The sequence below is a fragment of the Manis javanica genome, chromosome 14 (genome assembly GCF_040802235.1).
Source record: "Manis javanica isolate MJ-LG chromosome 14, MJ_LKY, whole genome shotgun sequence".
Taxonomy (NCBI): Eukaryota; Metazoa; Chordata; class Mammalia; order Pholidota; family Manidae; genus Manis; species Manis javanica.
Window position 1 is genome coordinate 60,777,496 of NC_133169.1, and position 19,187 is coordinate 60,796,682.

General features: G+C 36.4%; 1 protein-coding gene across 12 annotated transcripts in view; it reads right to left on the reverse strand.

The window, feature by feature from the left end:
- Nucleotides 1–1,840: 1,840 nt before the first annotated feature.
- Nucleotides 1,841–19,187, reverse strand: part of CSNK1G3 (casein kinase 1 gamma 3) — a 109,725-nt gene continuing 92,378 nt past the window's right edge. For 7 of the 12 annotated variants that reach the window (XM_037005227.2, XM_073221971.1, XM_037005224.2 and 4 more), the window contains 3 exons: nt 13,320–13,426; nt 12,768–12,791; nt 1,841–4,245 (listed from right to left, as the gene is read on the reverse strand). In XM_037005227.2, the coding sequence (XP_036861122.1) occupies nt 4,191–4,245; nt 12,768–12,791; nt 13,320–13,426 (186 nt within the window). In that variant the 3' untranslated portion in view covers nt 1,841–4,190. The remainder of the gene's footprint in view (nt 4,246–12,767; nt 12,792–13,319; nt 13,427–19,187) is intronic. The other 5 variants (XM_037005231.2, XM_037005229.2, XM_037005230.2 and 2 more) reach the window with 1 other exon arrangement.

The window sequence follows — 19,187 nt, forward strand, 5'->3', positions numbered from 1 at the left end:
TCTTATCATTAGGAGACATGTATTACAATAAATGTGTACTCAACTGTTTATATATTTTGAATTTCATCAATAAAAAGCTAGTGAAATTTGTTTACTTTCTCATTACCCAAGTACATAAAAGCCCCAATTTTGCCCCTTGGCGCACAAAGCCTAAACTTTATTTTACAAATAAAGTCTGCCAATCCCCAGTCAAGTAGGGCATGAGTATTTTTTCCATTTAAGCAAAACCACAGTATGGTAAACATCCCTGTAAACAAATGTCCTTTCTAACAAAACCATTTGCATACCCCAGCAATATTACCTGGTAATACTTCTATATGTAGTCCTTTCTTTGGTTATGATCCATGTATTCTTATGAAGTAAGTTTCCTAAGAAAATAACATGGTGGGTATTAGAGCTAAGCAAAGAATGAACAGCTTTAAAAAAATTGGCTTTCAAGTCTACTAATCCAATTCTACCACATTAAAAAGTAAATAAAAACAAAAGCACATCAAATAAGGTACTTACGACCTCCATTTTAACCCAAGTCCAAAATATTTTTCAAATGTACTCATTTACTATGTGATTTCTAATAAAATATTCAGATTAATAAATGCCTCAATAATGTTTTCTAATTAAAAACAATTGGGTTTGCTTTTATGCTATATTTTGTTTTTCTCATCATGACAGAGGATAGCTATTGATTTTGCCTGTGCAATACGCACTTACTCTGCTGCTTTTTAAAATACCCTCATTTCCTTTTGGGTAACAGCCCTTCTATCTCATTTACCAGTCCAATGTGTCCACTGGAGATGGGAGAACAGTATTCCCTTGGCAATGGTAACTAGCTCAGGGGTGGACATATGAAGCAAAGAAAGAATAAATGTCAGGTTCAGGACTTTGTTGCAGCTGTTGAGAGAAACTGCCCGTTCTGGCTGTGGTCACCAAGGCAGTGAACGTCTGAAGCTGCTGGGTGACCATTTTGCCATGCCATTTGAAAAGTCTCCCCGACAATGGAAACAGCAGGGCAGACAGCAAAACTGAAAGAGATAAAGACAGATTTCTAACTTTAAAACAGGATAGGGCATGTCTGAAGCCAGTCCGACCACTGGACATTCCAATAAAATGTGGTGATGTAAACCCTTATAGCTGAAGCAGTTAGGTTTCTACACAGGTTTCTACCACTTGTAGTTCAAAGGGTGCCGACTAATGCAATTTATATAATCATCTGGATTGAGCCCTAATCTTAAATTAGATTTTTCTAGACAGGGCCTTTTAACCATTAGGTTTCACTGCCAAATCTTGCTATTGTTTCTGCATACTGCTGTTTAGTGTGTGCAGCGTTGCCTCGCCTTACCTGTAGCATCTGCCAATAAGCAGAGCACCATTAGTACCATTTTACAAACCCCTAAAGCAACTAGTACAGTGATAAACTGTGAAATACTGTCACAGCTACATGCTCTCCATCTCAATGATAAAACAATTCACTTAAAATTGTATTAATAATGTTTCATTTCTGTGAACCTAATAGTGTACCTTCATTTTTGAGAGAAATAGAATGATTGTTTATTTTCCTTGGTTTATTACTGGCATTAGTTTTAATTAATTATTAAGTATTTCATGGCATGGAAGTGTAAAGAATTTTTTTTTAATTTTTCATTAAAGAAAGGTTAGATACTTCTTGGTAGGTTCTTTTTACAATGGAGTTCCAACAAAGCAAAATAAAAACAAAACAACATGAGCATATTCCTTTAGCTCTGTTTCTCACTTATACTAAACTAAATGAACTGAATTTTAAAAATTCCTACCTTAGTGAATAACATTATTTGACCCATGATTAGAGGAAAGGGGAAAGAGCAAGTTTAAAAAAACTACCTTTATTTTTTATTTCTTTTTCAGTTACATACTTTTAAACAGGATGTGTTTCATTATTCAGACATTCAGGCAATGTTGACTTCATTAGTGTTGACAGAAAAAAAGCATAAAAATGCAAAACATTGTTGGCTTAACCTGAACATACCTGCATTACCTATTATTGACCAGTTTGTGTTGCCAAGACTTATTCCTTGGCATTAAAATGGAGCACTTAAAAATATTGCTAAAAAGCAAATGTTTACACACTGGTCTTTGCAGCAAATAAGGGTATTTATACTTTTAAAATATTTTAAGTCCATAATTGGATTAATATACACACCTTCTTATGTATAAGGAGTTCAGATCATATAAACACTGTACAGTCCAAAAACCCTACTGAGAATAAAACTAAATAGGCTTATGATAAGAAATACAGATTATCGCATGTATTTACAAATATCACAGACACACAAATTTGGTCAAATACTGTAAAGAAGTGGTTTCACATTATAATGGCCAAAACATCCATCTACCTTGCTCAAAACAAACAGAAATAAGAACAGTATGTAACTCCTGTGGTTTAAGACATCATGACAGTATACAAATAGATAGAATGGAAACTGTTGACCAAATTAGACAGCAAATGTTTTCTAGGCTGAGTGTAGGTCTTTAAAATCAAGAACTTAGAAAGATCATTCAGAGGATTCTGAGCAACAATGATAAACAATGTCCTGATCCGCAGTACGCAAATAGGTGCCTAATTCATCAAAAACAAAACATTGAACTTTTGGCTAATAAGAAAAAATAAATTACAAAGTACAATTAAATCCCTGTAAATGCAATAACCAAGTCAAAAATGTAGATTTATTTACTTTAATTACACATTTTAAATGCTACCTTGAGACAATAAAAATAAATAAGCATGCCTGGAGGCATGCGCTTAAAGACAAAGGGAAGGGTTGCATGGAAGGGGTGAGTAACAATTTTATAAATGAAAGGGGAATATGAGACTTGAACAACATAATTATCTTTCTAGCCAGTCTTTTAATTTTAATCTTGAAAATCCTGGCTAGTAAAATGTGACAAAAGTACACCTATGCCTTCATGGCTTAAAACAAAGCATACCCGAAAAGTGGAATGGGCTTCCTTTTTTACAGAACTGTTACTTTGTTCATATGCAGGCACTTCAAAAAGACTATGGAGGCAAAGCACCTGACCCATCCTCTCCAAAACAGTTTTCCTCAAAATCAGGCTAAAAAGTAGGAAAATTCCAGAGAACCAGCAAAGTTGAATATAAGAAACTAATTGCACAAATTGCAACAGAGTGTCCCAGTTTTGATTGCTGGGGGTCTTTTTTATCAAAGAGCAAATAATTAATACACACACACCATTGCAGGGCACATCCAAAGTTTTCTTACAGGAGAATGTAATCATTCAGCAGTAGGTTTCAATGGGGTCTCCTTTGACTTCAACCTTATACATTACAATGCCATTCACATTTATTTCTTCTCCTTAGTGTATTAAAAAAAAAAACTCCAACATATCTCATTTCTCAAAGTATTCATTTCTTGTTGTCTAACATACAGTATTGTCTGGAAGCATAAAGTTACATTATACAAATATTTTGCATTTTCTAAAAAAGCGCTTTTGCCACTTCAGCAACACTGTACTCATACAGGGTGCAACAAGAAGCAGAGCTCATATTTACCACTCTAGGTGTGATCCGTTTGACCACAACCATCTGCCGAACCCATAGAGCTTTTTCCTCAGTACCTCTGGGCAGTGACTGTACCAATGATTTCACAGAGAGAATGTTAACATGACTCATGAATAGTAGTACCATCGGTAATACTGAAATCAATGCAGGTGTCGCACAAAACATGAACTTCTCAAGGAATAACTTCTTTTAAACATATGGGCAACTCAGTTTTCTCTGTTGCATTATCCGCTGGGGAGTAAATTCCTGTTTGATTATGCTCTTACAGAAGTTACAAAGAACCAGATCAGGTATATAACTGGTTGATGTTTAAGATACTGTACTGTTTTCTACAACAGGAGGAGAGCTTCTGAAAAATGTTCTATAGAAATGTATTCATCAGGGCCACCTCATTGGTCCATTCCATTCATTGATGGGCAAAGCACTCGTGTTTTGACAAAACTTTAAAGCTTCCATAAAAGTTAAATTAGAAAAAAATATGAATGTAAGACAACCACAAAATGAAGTATGAAGCATATGGCATTTTCTGATTCTAAGAGTGAGTCCTTGAAAATACACGTGGTCACTACAGAGATGATTTTAATCACAAGACAGCAGATGAACACGTAAGTAACTCCCCATGGTCTGTCTGTGTCCACAGTCATTTGTGACGCTGTATGGTTTTCCTTTTCCTTCGTTTGAAAAAACAGCAGCACCTGCAAATGAAGGGAAATGCTGCTTTTATTAAAAAGTACTAAAATAACACAACGTCAGGCTGAATCTATCATATGAATCAAAATGGTCTTAAAAAGCAACAAGCTAGTAGTGCAAGATAAACAGTGAACATATGAGTGAAGCATATATGTATTAGTGAAACTGTGGCAGAATTATTACTCTTGATTCATCGAGGTGCCTTTTAGGAATAGTAAGACATTCCATATAAAATTAAAAGGAGCTACTACACTGTAAGGGCTTCACACTGATTCTAACTGAGAAGCTATGGAGTTCTGAATCCAAACTGACCCACCACACTTTATTTTGGATACTCATTAATCTCTGGTAGTAGTGGCATGCCTTTATAAAGTTCACTTTATGCATTCTCTCCCTTTCTTCCTGGTATTTATATGTGATTGTTGAAGCTACCATTGGAAAAGCAATAATGAGTCTAATATTGGGGATTTCATCTTCAATAAACATTAGTTTAGATTCCAAAAATAAAAAGAGAAATCTTCAAATATACTCTTTAACAAACATTTTCCACCATATTGACAAACTGGAAAAGAGGAAATATAGTAAATAACATAAGAATGTTAAGATTGACACTTTTTAGTTATTTAAGAGTTAAAGGAGGTCAAGCTTATCATATTATTTTAATTAAGGTAAAAATTCTGCTTAACATTTAAAACAGTGTAATTGAGATGATTCTGTTTTGTAGTCTGTGAAGGAAATATCATAGTGATTTTATTCCTAGGTGAAAAAATCTAGAGATGATCCCTGAGAGAACTAGTTTTTCTCATAGCAGATCCTCCTAGTCATGAGAAGATGCAACACACATAGAATGATGCTAAGGCCATATGAACTGAAAACTAGGTGAGAATCACCAATCAGCAACTAACAACAAAAAATACTCACAAGTATATATATTCTAAAAGTCTGGCAAATGCCAGACTTCAAATAAAGGTCTTTCTCCCTGCTTCCATACTTAAAAGAAAGTCCGTCTATGAGAATATCAAGATGACAGGCATCAGATATACAGAGGCTCCTTTTGTTCCCCATTCAAGTCCAGTGAGTGTATGTCCATGTAAATGTGTACATCATACTTTGTAATAAAGCAAGGCGATTCCATCAACAAAATACTGCCAATTCAAAACTTGTACAGAATGTAACCTTATAAAGATATGCCTGTAATTCTTACCAGCCCACCATTGGGTGTTTTTTTCAATATTTTCCAGCATATTAAGTTGAGAATAGAGACCATGAAGCTTCAAGTGTCCTAACCAGCAAAAGATTAGATATGAAATTGCTAGATATTTTTAATCTTTCTGTAAAATAAATGTAAACATAAGTCCACAGTGTCCAGTTTAATTATAACAATCTCTCCACTCCCATTATCATTAGTCAGAAATAATATCAGACCATTTATTATGATTAATGCCATTATTATAAAATCTCTATGGGGTATTCAAAACCAAATTACACAATTGTGTTTTTAAGTCCACTCAGAGCATAAGGACTACACCATGAAGTGTGAAGAATTCAAAATTGTATATATCCTCTGATAAATAACCAACTAGAAATATGCACAGTTATTGATCTTTATAAATTTTACTTCCATAAAGAATTGAAATAAACTACCTAATCAAAGGCTTTGAGAAGAGCTACTTCTATACAAGACTCTAGGTAGAACAGATTTTTCCTGGGTTTAGAAAATAAGTAGAATTTATTTGTAACTGCTAGCTACCTTTTTTTTCCCTCAAATCTTTTCTATAAATTCTTTAAAATAAGAAAAGCAAAACAAAAAATTAAGTCAATTACTAAGAGATGAAAACTACTTCAAAAGGAAAATAAATTAAATAAAAAACTTAGAAAAGAGCCATAAAGTATTGTAAAAAAACAAAGCATTAAAAAACTGGTATTTACAAGAAGCAAACCAAATATTTAGAGCATTAAATTAAAGTATAATGGTTGTGTTTCCATGGAAATGTATTGCTTGATATAAAGTTCAATTAATAATGTTCACTCTTCCTAAGCACTTTCATTTGTCTTTGCAAATTCCAAAGTACATTCTTTCAAAAATATTCAACTGAAAAAGTGTTTTAAGATATATATAAGCTTTTTGGAATGAGGAATTTAATGTAACACACGTTTTGATGAACAAATTCAAGTCCCAGATTTCCCACACTTGTATAGGCAATTCACCTTGTCTGACTTATTTTTCCAGTACCACACAACTGAAATCTGCTTTCAGTTCTGAGAACTGAGTTCTTCCCATTTCTTAGGTAACCTTCCTTCAACTGCATAAGTGTTACTGAACACAGAAAACCATTCCAAGTGTTTATTTGAGGCTAAGTAAGATTTTCAATAAATTATAGCTGTAGAGGCATTTTAAATTCAAAATCAACCTAACAAGAAATCTATTGTTTGGAAATATGTCTTAAGAATATACTCTTGAAATTGATTTGCAAAAGGCAAGCATGCTATTAAGCTCACTACCACCAGATGGCAGCATTGCTTTATGCACTATGCATGTATCCAACTAAGGAAAGAACAGAGATGCTCTTAAAATGATATATACTTATACTTGTTTAGGAAATTTGATATTTAACCTCGTGGCTTATTTCTTAAAACTCATTACCAAAACAGGTAATTAATAAGTTAGGTCTCATCTCAATTGTCTTTCGTCCCCAAACACTCCATCTGAAACATCACTGCTCCCATATGGCCACCCTGCCACATGACCATTTTATTTTTCTCTCAGTACTTTAGTACTGATCTGAATTTATTTTATGTATTTATTATCTGCCTCCACATAGGATATAAGCTTAATAAAGACTTGCTCACAGAAAATTCCACAAATGGGCACAAAATTGGTACCATTTAATAATATACGCTGATTATAGATGATTTGCCTCATAAATGCAACTGACGCCTACAGAATCTAGTCAAAATTTCAAAGCATGTTCTAAAGCTAGAGTTCTTACCCATGGGCCACAAAACCTACTGAAATTTCACAAAATGCAGATTTTAGTGACTGGAAGCTTTTGGGATAAAAATGGCTTGCACTCAAAGGAATCTGGGTCCCAGGAAGCACTGCTCTCTAGGTGCAGCAGCCAGGTCACCCCTCCTGCTCCTCCATTTCCAGTGAGGCCTTGTGCCGGGTGCTATGAGCTGGGAACTGCAGATACTGAGTAGACACCATGCCATCAATTGATATGGGTGTGCAGGCAGATGTGTAAGAAAAGACAATGCAATTTTAACACATGGTACAGTTGAAAGGGCAAAACAAGTTATTGGTAAATAATAACTGCAAACAATACAAATATTCCAGGAATTATCACACACACAAGTTCTCACAGATGATGGGAGCAAGTAAGTTATTTTTATCAGCAAATTCAATTATCGGGTCTTAGAAAACTGTCTACACCTTTGAATTTTTTCAATATATTTTCACTCCTCGCCGCTTTGTGGCTACATTCATATCTAGTTTCTTCAGCTCTAGACTATGGACAATGACCTCGGGGAAACTGATCGTGCTTACCAGGCATTGAAATCACGTTCTTGTCAATGCTTCTTTCTCTTGGCTCTTTCTTGATTATCCCTTATTGGTTCCAGTGAGCCAATATGCTCTTCTTACAAGAGGTTCACGCTTCTGACATGCTCATTCAGCAGCTAGCCTAAAAGCTTTGAGGCCACATCTCTACTCTTAAACTCTTTGGGAATAAATGTTAAGTTCCTGCTTTTGATCAACTCTAAGGTTGTTGCTTTAAACACTGTCTAGGTAGGAAAAAGGAAATCATAATGGATCCAAGTCCAAAAGTATGTAGAACACATTCATGATAATGGCCAAGGCTTTGTTACCAACATTGCATCACCACTCTCTTTTTTCATTGCTTTTTTCTTCTGCTAGAATTTAGCTTGTTTTCCTAGATCTATGCCATATACTTCTTTCTCACAAATCTACCAGAAACTGATGCATGTTTCTCTGTTTCAATCTAAAGGTCTCATCTGTCCCTCATGCAATGACTCACTAGCTTATCCTTTGGTTGAGAGACTGCTGGACCTGCCAGGCCCTACCCACCAAGGACTCCAGAACCAAGTCTCTCTTCATCAAGTTTGATAAATTTATACAAAATATCTTACATGACATCTCTAATTCTTTTACAATGGATTTTTCCCTTTGAAGTTTATATCTGAAATATAATTTCGTATCTCTGGATCTCTTGGTGTAGAAAATGATGCTTAGTTAAAGAAGAGTTTAATTCAGAGAGCAAGGCAATCCACATAACTACTCTTAACTAGGGAACTGCAGACTCACCCTTACCTTCAATTTCTTCCTCTCCATCCACAGGAATTTAGTCCCTCAAGTCTGAAATTACTTTCAAAATTGTCCCATCCTCCCATGCTGGTTTAGTTCAGAACTTCTTGTCTTCACCACTGCTGAAAGCACTGCAACTGACTTCCCAGTATGAGTCTCTTCCTCTCTCCAGTGTGCTATCCAAACTCCCCTGTCATAAACATGGCCATGCCCTTTCCTTCTTAGATTTCAGCAATGGTCCTCCATGTCTAGTGCATTAAGTCCAAACAGCTCTTAAAATGTGGTTTTGACCTCATCCACCATTAGGCTTCCTTTCCAGGTAGCCTATACTGGAGAAGGAAGGAAGGATGATGGGAGGGAGGGAGGGAGAGAGGTTTTCTGCAATCTAGTGAGCCCCAGGAAGTGACATAAACCTCAAAACTGCTGCCAAATTGGTTTTCCTAATGTTCAATATGATTACACCAATTCTTGGCTTAAAACCCACAGCTTGCTTTCTTGTGCTGAGAAAAAAGTCTTTTTTCTTTTTAACCTGGCTACGAAGGCCCTTTTAGTTTGGGCACTTTACCTGTCTCAGTGCCCATTAATCCATTAATGTATTTACACACACTGTACCCACATGGATCACTCCTCAAACTTGCCCCATTCTTTCCTGGCTCCACATCATTGCCGAACTTCTTCTGACTCCTTCTACCTGCCTCTTGGCCAAAGCATACTCATCTTTGAGAACCAGTGCAAACGTATTTTTACCAGTGAAGACTTCTCTGATCTTCCCAGCTAGATGTGCATATTCCAGTCTCTTAAATCCAGTAAGACTGTATACCCCATAGTGCTAATCCTATAATACCTCATTTCAGGCCAGTGCTTTTTCAATCCTGGTTGCTCCTTAGAATCAGTTTAGAAGGTTTTTAAAAATACTGGTAACCAGACCAATTTAATCAGAAACCCTGATAGTACAGCCTAAGTACTGGCATATTTTTAACATTCCCCAGATGACTATAATATGAAGCCAGGGTTAAGGATCACTATACAAAAGTCACTGGTGTACTTACTATCTTCCCTGATGGGACATAGGATCCTCGACTTACCCTCATAAACATCGTATTACCAAATACAATAACTGTTCGGTAAATGTTAGAAGGGGGAAAGGAAGAGAAACAAACAAACAAAAAGATAATTTTGTACTACCTAAAATCTTGATAACCAAAATAAGGAAGCTTGATGGGAATGATGAGGGTGCTATCATTTGTATCACCTATCTTGAAAAAAATTCTCATCTACAGTAAAAAAGTAAGACAAAATCTCATTACTAATGGATTCACTTTATACCTAGGGGAATAGGGTATTTTCCATCATTCAAAAATTATATATTTACCCCATAAGGTACTATCCCAGGAAACCTGAGAAGGTAAAATGTCCAAAATAGGATGTATTTTATTAATGGGATGGGGTAAGAGGGGGTCTCTGCCAATCAGAGGTACAAAGAAAGAAAAGAACTTGGAAACAAATTTGGAAAAGAATTCTAAGCAGGTTCCTAGCTACATATACAGTGTTTGAAGGGAGAAGAGAAGCATAATATGCAATGTGAAATAATGAAATTGAAAACATTAGAAAAAGAAATCATGCTCACATATCTTAATCACAGACTAAAAGGATATGAGGAAAGAAATAATAAACTTGTAAGGATGTTAGATTAAAGGAACAACAAAATGTTTGTGTTTAAAAAGAGTTTTTCACTAGTGGAGAGTTAGGGAAATGCTCAGGATTTCTGTAACCCATCTGGAACAAAGCTTTACTGAAATCATGGATTGCTATCCATTTTTTTTAAATAATATAATTCACATATCATAAAACTCATTCTTTCAGAGTATACAATTCAGTGGTTTTAATATATTCAAAGAGTTTTGTAGACATCACTACTGTCTAGGTTTAAAGCATTTTCTCACCCCATAACACTGAAAGCATGTTACCTATGAGCAGTCATGCCCACCCTGTTCTGCCCTGCCCCAGGCAATCACTGGCTCCTTGTGTCTATCTCAGCCTATTCTAGACATTTCATATAAAGGGAATCATTTAATATTGTGCTACAGAATATTAAAGAAGCCTTTTGCATCTGCTTCTTAGCATAGTTTTCGATTTCATTATTTTACATTGTCAACTAATAGTTCACTGCATGGACACAACACATTGTTTAACCAATTATCTAGTAATAATTGATTGAAGCACATAGTCTTTAAGCACTGGGGATTTGCAGATGAAAAAGGCCTTCAAGAAATTCAAGAAGCAGGAGAGAGATGAAGAGAATAATATCTCAATGGCAAGCTTAAGGAACCAATGGAATACAGGATTCAGAATGGAAAATGGGGCTGGGAAAGCAAGGCAGGGGCCAGACTCTGACAGGTCTGAAGGGCACTAGTGCCATGCCAAGAATCCTGGACTTGAGGCTCCAAGCAACAGAGGACCTTCCTTCAGGAGCAGCCTTCCCACCTCACTTCCTTTTTTCTCATCTTCCAACACCTACAGGTAGCAACTCAAACATGTAAACATACACACCCACCCTGTGTCACCTAAACAAATCACTGCCAGTCTTCAGAGCTACTTCCCTAAAGCATGCTTTGATCACCCTACTGGTAAGTAATCTTTTTCTTTATAAGCTCCATCAGGTTTCTCGTGCCTTTGCATAGCATTTATTGTGTACTAGTCATATACATATGTTAACACAACTGCAATCCTCCCTGCCAGCTATCATCCGCGTAAGGGCAAGGACAACATCAGGTAGTTCTGAAGTCCAAACAGTTTAACTTGCGAATAAATAACTGGAAAATGTAATAGGCTTGCTTGAAAGCAGGTCTCTAGGAGGATGTGAATGCAGACAGCCAGTTTCAGTGAAGAATGTGGTATAAAAGTAAAAACATGGGACAGTGATGGAAGAAGCACAAGCCTGAGAACAACAAGATGAGAAGGTCATTGGCAAGTGGAAGTGGAAAAATAAAAATAGGGGCGATGATAGCTATTGAGTACCTGCCATGTGACAGACAAATTGCCAATGCTGTATCACATTTGATTTTCTCAACAACCTATGAAATAAATATTATTAGCCTCATTTTACAGGAAAAGCAACAGATTGGAGAAGGTAACACACCAAGTGGCAGAAGCAGGGATCTACACCCACGTTCACCTGCAGAGGACATGTGCATAGCCTGCCACTTTATGCCACCTGTTTTATAGCTGTGCTTAGGACTGCACAAATTAAACCTTTGTTTTTACTTTTGATATAAAGAATAAACCAATATGTAGCTGACAAATTATATCCTGAAATCCACGTAACTAACATTCTCAGTAGATTCCATAGTCAAAACTGGTTAAAATGGATACTTGACCATTGTTCTTCAAAACAAAATATCCACACAAGCGCCCATATCTTGCATCCACAAATGAGCATTATTTTGGAAATTATACAAGGTTCCCTTTGTATATGAGTAGAATGCTCCAAACTTTACTAATCTAAGCAACTTTCTTTATCCACTCCATGGCTGACCCAAATTTGTCCTGAAACTGAGAGAAGCATTTTAAGCACATTACTGTACATCTAAAGGCAAACATCAGAAAACAGATTCAATTCAGCATTATTTTGACTCATAGGAATATTATTTTTCAGACTATCTGAAATTAGCAGGCACTATTAAGGTGAGGAGTCTTCTGTAACACTCTCTGACAAGAGTTTATAATGAAGTTTATCAGTGTGTACCATGTGTATTCAATGGCAATAGTTAATAAACAAACTACTGTTTTAATATTATTAGGGTGGCGGTAGGAGGTCTGCTGTGTGTATTTAACAATTACAAACAGGAAAAAAAGCTTAACTCAAAAGCCTGTCTTTCTAATTACAATAGCAAATAAAGCCTCTGTGTTACAAAGCAAATGCACAAGCTCAAGCAGGGTCAGGGTCTCATCCACTCGATTAAAAAGTGCCCCTAAGTCTATGTCTCTTGAAGCAAAAAAGCGGCAGCAGGCAAAAGAGCTCCTCAAACAATTACTTCTTGCTTTTCAGAGCTAACGTAAAGGACAGCAAATATTTTTGACCAACATTTACCAATTATAATATGTTGAAACATATGTTTTCAAAAAAATGCAAAATGCTGCTAAATCTTTCAAATTACAGTCAACGGAGGAGCTATTTCTGCCTGCCTACACTTGAGAACTCACCACATGTTCAACACTTTCTGGCAGCTATACACATACACAAAAAAAAAAAAATACAAGGAAAAAGAAAGAGAGAGAGAGAGAGATCATCAGAAACAGCCCATACTGAAATTATCACATTGTTTTTCATGCTTAATTTTTTCCAAGCATCATTATAATTTACATTCACAAAGAAACTAATATAAAACTAATTAATGCATGCAGCATACATAAATCTGTTTATTCTTACACTTACAAAAAAAAAAACCAGCATCTATAGTATAGCTCTAACTTTCATGTATCAACACTGTTAAAAATAAAAAGCTAAAAATATGCTGTTAATCCTAAATAAGAATGCAAGCATAGTTCTTTAATAACTTTTTTGGTATTAATAAAATATTTACTGGAATAGCACTATCTTAAACTTGGTGATTAAAATAATTAAACACACCACTTGTTTTGCATGCACCTATTCCCGGAAAAAAATTTACTAAAATAATTGTACGTGACTACAGCCCGCAAACATGCATAGTTTAAGAACAAAGAGTTACTTAAACAAGCAAAATGAATACATACTTGGTTTCATCCATCACTTCTACTTCTGTAGGGGCTGTAATGGGTGCGTTTGAACGGCCTGCAGTAGGGTCATCTGTGTTCAACTCTCCATTTGTAGAACTAACAACCTGCCGAAAAGAACAAAAAAGGAATGAACTATTCGCAAAGTAACTGGTTAAACAATGATAAACATAATTTAGGTTCAAGTATTTAAATTAGAAGGTAACATGAAGAACACCAAACAATTAGTATGTAGTCATTCCTACATGAATATATAGTAACTGGTCTAGCATTTTATTAAAGATCAAGATCATTCAGTATTTGCTTTTCTTGAAAAGTCTGTCCTCTACCTCCTTCCGTCTGTATTTTAAGGCTAACTCCTACGCTTATGACCCAGTCAGTTCTCTCCTGTGTGCCTGTCTCCTTTGAGAATTTGCTACATCATGAATAATTTCCCTTGCACACTTCCACGCTGTTCCTCCCAATGAATGGATCCTTCATTTCTATTCTGTAATCATGCTCAGGTCTCCCTCTTATATTGCCCATTCACTCACCCAGTTGTTCAATCACCAAATCCAGAAATCACTGTGATTCCTCCTTTTGATCTAAATCCCATGCCTAAATCCTATTGAATATTCCCCAAAACACATCCCAAATTGGTTCCTCCCACCTCTATTATTACCAGGACATCAGTGCAGGCCACCATTATCTCTTGATTATGAGCAAAACCTATTAACTGGTCTTCTGCTTTCACTTGCATGCATCCGCCCACCTCAACCACTAATGTACTGTCCACACAACCAGGATGCTCACTCTAAGATGTAAACCAGGTCGTGTATAATTGCTTAAAACTCTTCAAGTGTTGACCTCCCTTTTCACTTAGAATAAAGATCCACACTCTTTACTTTACTTCACAAAGCCCCACAGGATCTGAATCCTGCCTGCCTCTCTGAGTTCATACCTTTGTTCGCTAGCCTCCATCCAGTATGTCAAGCCTATTCCCACCGTAAGACCTTGGCATTATCTATTTCTTGCCTGGAATTCTCTTCCTGCTTATTGGTGGTTGTTTTATCTTTCAGATTCTCAGAGAATATCTCTAAAGCAAGCCTTCTCTATCATACAATCTAAAACATCCATGCAGACACACTCTTTCATGCTATGCAAGTGAATTTTTTTAACTCTCTGTACAGCATTTATCAATGTTGATGTTTTTCTGGTTGAGTGACTGTTTCTTGACACCCACTCCCACCTCCATTAAAATCAGGCTGGATGACAGCAGGAACCTTGTGCTAGTCCCTATGATATCTCCCCACTGTGCTTGGCACAGAATAGGCACTCAATAAATATTTGTTGAAATTAATAAATGCATGATGCATGAATGAAATCCTAAAATAAAATAAAAAACATATCAAAAGTCCCACATTCTCTTGGTTGTACAAAGTCACCTTACTGTCCCCCTTACTGTCCCATTTCTTCCTTTTCCCTAAACTCTTGAAAACCGTAGTCTTAATTTACACTTATATTTTTACGAAATGTTCCATTCATTTATCCCTTAACTCCTTGCAATCTGTACTCTGTTCCACCTTCAGAACTCTTAAGAAGAATTCTCTTGAAGGTTACCAGTGATTCCCAGAAAAACATACTCAGTGGTCTTTGCTCAGTCCTCATTTTCCTATGTCTCTATCACTTGGCACCAGCTGATGACTTCAGAGTAAGGTCAGGTCTACTCTGAAGGCCTTGCTCTAACAATTATCAGCTACGGGACCCTGGGAAAGATTCCTTATCTTGCTAAATCTCAGTGCTCTCAACTATAAAATAGGAAACAGTAGTGTCTACTTAATAAGGGCAATATGAGGATGAGATAAAATCAATAAATGAAACACAGTGGCTGGCATAAAGTGAGAACTTAATAAAGGGTGTCCATCACTGTTACTATCAGTCTTACCAACAATCACAGCTCAAGTATTACCTCTATGTAAAGGCCTCCCTAAGCCTAACCACACATCCATGTATTTGGTTAGCTAGACCAAGTTTTGACACCTCACACCATTCCAAAACCTAATTTATCACACTCCCCCTTAAATTTCCTACTCTTTCGGTTCCAAATTCTATTAAAGCCCTACCATCGTCCCAGACCTCCACGCTCACATTCTAAGAATCACCTTTGATGCTTCCCCTATTTGATCTCTTTATTAGAAAAAAAAAAAAAAAAGAAAGAAAAAAAGAAAAAAAATGTTGACATATCAAAGGCCTGGGCACCAGAGTTGACAGCTGACTACCAGAGTTTTATTAAAAGAGTTGCATTTTATAGAGCCCCATATTTCTAAAGCTTAATTAAGTCTAAAGTTATTAATGAGAGGCTACAATGGGCCAGGCACTGTTCTAGGAACTTGGAATTCCTAGAACAGTGCCTGGAAACAAGACACACAAACACCCCTGTCCTTGCAGACCTGTTAATCGACTGTGAAGAAATGGGTCTCTCTCCCCAACTCCAGGGGAGAGTTAGGGAGAAATCAATCAATATATCTGGATCAATTCAGGAATTGCAGAGGTTCAGTTTCCTGTCTCTTGAGGAACAAGTACTTAGAAATGGACACTGCATTTGTGCATACAGCTGAAAACACACGAACTGCCTTGATCGCCTCCAGAGAGTGCCCAAGGAAGGAATACTCCTATGTTGAAGCCTGCCTCTGTGCTTCTGGGGTTCCTCCTTTCTGTCATTCTATTGAGCTCCATGTCAAATTTTTCTCTTTATTTCTCCCTCTTTCTGAAAACATTTTAAAAATCATTTATTTGGTCTAATTATCATTCTAAGTTTGTTCTTTATTCTTAAATTTTAAAATGTCAGAGCCCCTACACTGAATTAAAGGAGCTAGAAAGCAGGATGCTTACCTTATAATTTTGTATTCTCTGCTGCCCTTAGCAGAGTGCCCTGTATGCTGCAGATATTCTGAACAGTTCGCTGAACAATTTCCATCGTTATTCCCTTGACATAATATTCAACAAGTTATTTTTCTTCCTTTTTGTTCAATGGCCCTAGATAGTTGGAGGGACCCCACCTCAAAGTACAGGCAGCTCCTCTCATGCTGTCTTCCCTTACTTTAAACAACATAACTGAGAATGTAAAACCTAGGCATTCTAAATTTCCAGCAACAGAAACCATATATGCATTGTAATTATATATATAATCTTATTTGCTGAAGTTCACACAAAGTCATACTTAACATTAATACACTACTTCAGTGAAATATTTCAAATCCCATTCTATCTAAACCAGACCAGAAGGAAGTCATGTCTGCCTTCTTGTAATTTTCCTTGGCTTCCCAGATTCCCTAACCCTCTGAGTGAAGGCCAATATCCCAGGGTCAGAACAGATCAATGTGGTTCTCCTGTAAAATTGGCCTACTTAACACTGGGAGTGTATCATGGCATTAAAATTACTTTCAGGTAGGAAGATTAATGGTCTTTTGGAAAGGGATTTCATGAAGAAAAAGCAAAGACCATAATATTATAAATAATGTGTCATTATATTCCTGGTAACCTAAATCAACCAATTAATCAAACAAATACATACACATTATCTAAAGAATGATTCTACTTCGGTGATATTTCTAGGATTGTAACTTGAACTAGAACATAAGTGTCTCTGAAATATTAATGTTCTGATGCTGATTTCCTTAATGAAAGTACATCTAAAAATGACAGATGCTTTAAGGTTTGACATTTCAAAATATAATTCAGGTATTTTACAGGGATTTTTGTTCTTAAAGAAATTTTCTCTGATATTCCCACTTTGGTAAAACTTGGTGGAGTTCTTATTTTAAGAGATTAAAAGACAGGGGGTGGGGAGGCAACCAGACTGCAGTTTCACTATTAGTATATCAGACTTTAAGGGGAGGGGTGTGGAAACAGCCTGCAGCTGAGTATGGGAAATAAACAATGGTTTGCAGGGCCTGTCCACCCAATCTAATCCCAAAAGAAGTCATTCTCACTGATTTTTTGAGGACAAAGATAACACACAGTATCTTTGTAGTCAGTGTATTAGAGGCCAATTAATATATTTTCCAAATATAACAAATTCTTACAAATTAGTTATACTACTCTCTTCCTAATTTCTATTTGAGTTCTTATAAACTTGTTACTAAGTGCTCAGTAAAGGCTCAATATATTAATTAACAAGCTCTCGATCTACCCAATGAATATATTAGAAATATAAAAACATTATACATTGTACTTATACAATCAGCTTTTCCTGAAAGTCATCTGTAAGAAAGCACACTAGGTAAATGAGATATCATTAAAAGAAAACTTTTCAAGTTTGTTTTGGACCTGTGCTATAGTTCACACATATTATATAAAATGAACTTTTTTTTACTTATTTTAAAAACTACAGCTAGAGTTTTAATTTACATTCTTGATACTCCAACCGAAGGCCTGAAGGGATAGTGACATCCTCACTGACTTTCCACAAAGATAAACCAAAATGACTGTCAATCTAGAAGTATTCAATTTCGAATACTTCTTTGAATTACAGAAGTATTCAAAGCACTATGTTCTTTGATTATTCTGGTCTTTTGAGATGTTATTATAAATGTTACTGCAAAACAATATCAAAATTAATTCTTAATGCTGATTTCCCCCAGTGATAACTGGACAAGGAATTTCCTAAGCTAAACTAAAGGAGAGGAGCTGGAAATTATTAAAGCAATAAAGGCACACAACTACCCTCCTTCTACAACCTCTCTTTTACCGATTTCAGGACCCTAGAAAACTATGAATAGGAAGATACGATCGTAGCAATCACTCGCCTTTTTTTTCTTGTTAGTACCTCTGTATTTCTAAGATTTGAGAGAGAAAACTGAAACTGATTACTTGAAATGTCTCAGAAAAATCAGTATTAACAATTAGCATAATGGAGAATGACTGAGATAGGACATCTGACTTTTAGCTCTATGCTTTCTTACCATTTCAAGATACATTTGTCTAATTCTTTTTGTCATCTCCACCTGTACTTCTACTTGCGAAGTTATACTGAATAAAATGTCAGTCTGCCTATTACAACAATAAATGTTATTCTTTCATTTTCAGCAACAATGCTTGGCTACACAAAATGTCTGTACCATCTATGACTCTGCCCTTTTTTCCCCAGATGCTCAGAGTCACATTATACCTTAAATTCAAACCAAAGATGTACAATGATGGGAAATTTCCAAACAATCTGGAGGCATACCAGACCATGCAGGGCAGTTTCTCAGTAGTGCCCTTAGTACTTGCCTGCTTCCCTCTGCCCGCAATCACCTCTCAGCTTTACAGAGCAGGGTGTGAGCGAGCACTGAGCCAGAGGCATGCGCTGCCGTGAAGGGCCCGGCCACCCTGGAGCTGGATGTGAGTGCTCTCTGCTGCCATTTTAACACCTAATTTTGGAGACCCTGATTGGCCTAGTAAAAACATATCAAAAACGGATAACTGAACCTTTCCCCTCAGGCCCCACACCCAACTAAACGCTACCTTCTAATTAACTTTCAAGTCCTTTCATTTATCTTCATCTCCAATTCCCATCGTTTTCCCTCAGTGACAGACTTTGATAGCTATATCCCTGACTTAAACTTGTCTCCCTTCAATCTAGTCTCCAGCAAAAGTAAACCTTAACCTATAATCACAGAATAAAGACCAAATGTAATAAGAAGACCCGTGAGGTCCTTCATGATCTGTCTCCTGCCTATCCCTCAGCCTCACTTCTTAGCACACCCAGCTTGACTGAATTGCGTTCCATTCCTCGGTGCACCACTCTTTCCATCACAACCTTCTGCATGTTGTTTTCACTGTCTGGTACACTCCTCTCCTGACCCCTTCTGCCCTCTCCAACTGCTACCTGCTACTGATTCTTCA